The sequence below is a fragment of the Cynara cardunculus genome, unplaced genomic scaffold, assembly GCF_001531365.2.
Source record: "Cynara cardunculus var. scolymus isolate 2C unplaced genomic scaffold, CcrdV1 Un_Scaffold_6009, whole genome shotgun sequence".
In the NCBI taxonomy this organism is placed as follows: domain Eukaryota; kingdom Viridiplantae; phylum Streptophyta; class Magnoliopsida; order Asterales; family Asteraceae; genus Cynara; species Cynara cardunculus.
Window position 1 is genome coordinate 19,612 of NW_020202718.1, and position 3,865 is coordinate 23,476.

Genomic DNA, 3,865 nt, shown 5'->3' on the forward strand with positions numbered 1-3,865 from the left:
AAATTAGTGTCATTTGTGAGTCATTAAATGGAAAAACGGGCCTAAAACCCCATTAGGGTCTAATCAGATTAGTTGTGACCCATTTACTGTCATTTTGAACAAATTGACTCGAATAAAAGAAACAGCCCCTGTTATACCCATTAAGGTCCAAATGGACCCATTACGGATCCTTCAGAATCATTCTAACTCATGTAGACACATTAACGTCTAGTTAGACTAAATATGACCCATTTAGTGTCATTTTGACCCAATTAGGCTCCTTATGAAGAAAATAGGCCAATTAAACCGCTTAGGAGCTAATGAGACTAATTATGACCTAGTAAGTGTCGTTTCGACCCAAATTGACTTATTAAGGAGAAATGGGCACATTATATCCACCAACACAAAATGGACTCATTGTACCTCAATTACTCCCATTTACCTCTAATTAGACTAATTTTGACCCATTTAGTACCATTATAACTCAATTAGACTCAAGTAGGAGAAATAATCTCATTATACCCATTAAGGCCTGATCAAACTAGGGTTTCTCTTTAGTCTTGTTGCTGACTGTTTCCTTTACGGCATCATCTAGGGTTTTCGATCCTGGTTGGTCGCCCTCTACCGTTTGGTCCCTGGGTTTTGGTCTCATGACTGGATCCTGTTTCTTCTCACGACGGTTCCTGGTAAGATCGTTCCCTTTGTGTGTTGTTCCTGGTTCGCTTCTAGTTGCTGCACTTATTTTAACGGCTAGGGTTCCCACCTTTGCCGTTCGTTTATTGCCAAAAGTCATACTAGGGTTTTTGGCATTCATTTGGAAGGTTACTATTGCTTTTGTTTATTGCTCCCTGACTGTTTCATTCGGTTTTGGCTGCTCTTGTGATACCGGTTTGTGCTTTTTATGATTTTATGTGCGACTGTGTTTTGATTCTTGAAGCGTTTACAAGGTGGTATCTAGGATTTTTGTTTGAGTGCGCTGTTGGCTTGGGGCTGTGATTTTATGTGGGTATTACTGCTTCACGATTATAGTATTCGACCTGCTGGATTGATTTGTTGTGCTAGTTGCTTTCGCCTGTTGTGGGAGAATTTTTAAACAACTATTTGTGCTGCTGTTTGTTCTGTCTCGCTTAAGCTGATCTYCGTTCACGATTATAGTCTGTCCCGGTTTGTTTCTGTTGCCCTGGGCTGCTGTTTGTTTCTTTCGTTGCTGCTGTTTGGTTGTGGGACTGTTGCTGTTGTGCTCAAGCTGTTCTCACGTTTGGACTGCTCTTGTTGTGATTCTTGTTACCTACTGTTGGTTTGTTTGGTTGGCACTGCTGCTGGGTTCTTAGTGTGCTGGCTTCTGGTTGGTTAGCTAATCTGTTACCTGCTGCTGTCCATTAGTAGCTGTTCGTTGCTGATTGGTTTGTGATTTTATGTGATCTTTGGTGCTGGCTTAAGTCTCGGTTTGCGTTTTGCTCCATTAGTAGTTGTTCGTTGCTGCTGTTTTGATCTTTTGGAAAGCCGTGAGTTCTTGCTTCTGCTGGTACGTCTCTCTCCGTGGGTTTGAATTCGTCTTGGGTTTGATTTTATCTTTTTAATTCCCATTTGTGCCGGTTAAGTGTTTCTGTGGTCTTCGTTGTTTTCTGAGAGTATTCCTAGTGGTTATTCAGCACCTCCTTACGGGGTCTTCGTCTAATTCACTTGGGTACTTAACGAGAACTTCAGCACCACGGCTTCTTAGCTTGTGTAATGGGATCTGTTGATGATAATCATCCCTCAGACCCAAATAGGGTTTCGGTTTTTGAACATCTTTCTTCTGTGGAGCAAAATTTGGATGGAAATCGGTCTAATGGTTTGGGAAGTGGGGGCCGCACAAATCTTAACTTTGCTAAAGCGGTTGGCCGTTCTGTGGCCACGGATCTGAATTTTTATCCTCTCGCGGACAAAAAGCAGGTTAGTGTCACTATCCCAATTGAAATGGCGAAGGAAGCTGCAAAAGCTTATTATTCAGTTTTATATGGTTATTTCTTGGGACCTCGTATCCCATTTCCTCTTGTGAAAAATTTCGTTAAAATGGCTTGGGGAAAGTTTGGATTTTTGGACGCGATGCTTAACGAGAATGGTATTTTTTTTTCCTTTAAATTTAATGATGTAGGTGGATGCGATCAGGTGATTGAGGCCGGCCCGTTGATGATTAGAGGTGTATCTTTATTTGTCCATCGTTGGGATCCATCCAAGGGCTTAAAGAAACCGGAACATTCTTCATGTCCATTGTGGGTGAAACTTCATAACATTCCCTTAGTTGCTTTCAATAAAGAGGGTGTTAGTCGTATTGCGAGCTTGGGTGTACCAAAGCAGATGGATTCATGCACTGCAACTATGTGTGAAAAGGCTTGGGGCAGGCCTGGGTTTGCCAAAGTTTTAGTTGAGGTTTGGGCTGTGGGAGAACTAAAAAGGAAAATTGAGGTCGAAATACCAAATATAAATGGTGGGGATGCCGAAAATGTGCAAATTCAGGTTGAATATTTATGGGAGCCGGTTCAATGTTCCCATTGTCAAATCTTTGGACACAAACTTTCATCTTGTGCTAAAGCCGCTAGTCTGAATAAAGGTAAGCAAATTGATGGGCGTAAAGATGCTGATGGGTTTACAAGAGTGGAGAAAAAGCAATGGCGGGTCAAAGTTGGAGGTAGATCCAATCAATCTAATGCTAGGCAGGATAATGGAAGAAAGGAGACTGGTCCTCATGAGATGTCCTTGGAAGAGCATTCCGTAAGCAAAGATCTGGAAAAGGAAGGGAATACGGTAACCACTAATGTTGCGTCGGTTGATCCTCATATAAAAGAGGTGAGGAACGCTTTGGGTGATTCAAGTACGAATGTAAATTCCGGGGCCTCCTCTTCACAGTCTACGATCCATTCTATGTCTACTTCTACCCCACTCCTTTCGTCTGTGATAAAAAATTTCCGGTTGCCTCGAAGGGGGGTTATGATAAACCCCGTCGAAGCTTCAAATCGGTTTGGTGTTCTTGAGAAATTAGGGGAAGAGATTCCTCGGGTGGACTCTCATGAAGATGTTGTAAATGGTGTGCAAAATCTTGATCGGGATATTCGTGATAATCGGGTGCAAGGGGAAATTCCAACCTCTTCCTCATGTTGAACTTCGCTTCATAGAATATCCGGGGGCTCAACTCTCCGGTTAAACAAAAAGAGGTGAGGAATTTCATTCATTGTAATGATGTGTGTTTGTGTGCCATTGTCGAATCGCATGTTTCTAAGGACTCCCTAGAAAGTGTTTGCTATAATTCTTTTGGCCAGTGGTATTGGTTATCTAATCAAGCTATGAGTGAGTATGGCACGCGTATAATCCTTGCCTAGGATTCACAAGTTTTAGATGTTATGGTCTTAGAGGCTCATAGTCAAATACTTAAATTGTAAGGTTCTAGTTAGGGGAAGCCAAGATTATATCTTCATCTCTTTGGTTTATGGGGCTAATGTGTGTAATGCCAGAAGAGAATTATGGTCGGGGCTGCGGAAATTTAAAGTTCTGATTGGTTCTTCTCCGTGGGTTGTAATGGGGGATTTCAACACTATGTTATTTCCTCATGATGGTTTTGGTGGGTCCTCTCGTCGTAACTTGGATATGTCTGATTTTTATGCGTGCATAGAGGATGTGGAAATATTTGATTTACACTATACTGGTGTCCATTTCACGTGGAACCAAAAGCCGAACTCTTCGGGGGTATCATGCGTAAACTGGATAGAGCTATGGGAAATGCAGAGTTTACATCTGTTTTCCAAGATGCTAGTGTTCATTTTCATCCGTCGGGCCTTTCGGATCATTCTCCAGTGACCTTATCTTTCAAATGCGGTACTCGGAAAAGGAGGTATGGTTTTAAATTTGA

At 42.0% G+C, this 3,865-nt stretch overlaps 1 protein-coding gene across 1 annotated transcript; it reads left to right on the top strand.

Annotated features, from left to right (window-relative positions):
- The first annotated feature begins 1,710 nt into the window (after positions 1-1,710).
- Positions 1,711-3,120, top strand: LOC112504562. The gene has a single exon (XM_025108511.1). The coding sequence runs from the start codon at positions 1,711-1,713 to the stop codon at positions 3,118-3,120; it is 1,410 nt and encodes a 469-aa protein (XP_024964279.1).
- The last annotated feature ends 745 nt before the right edge of the window (positions 3,121-3,865 follow it).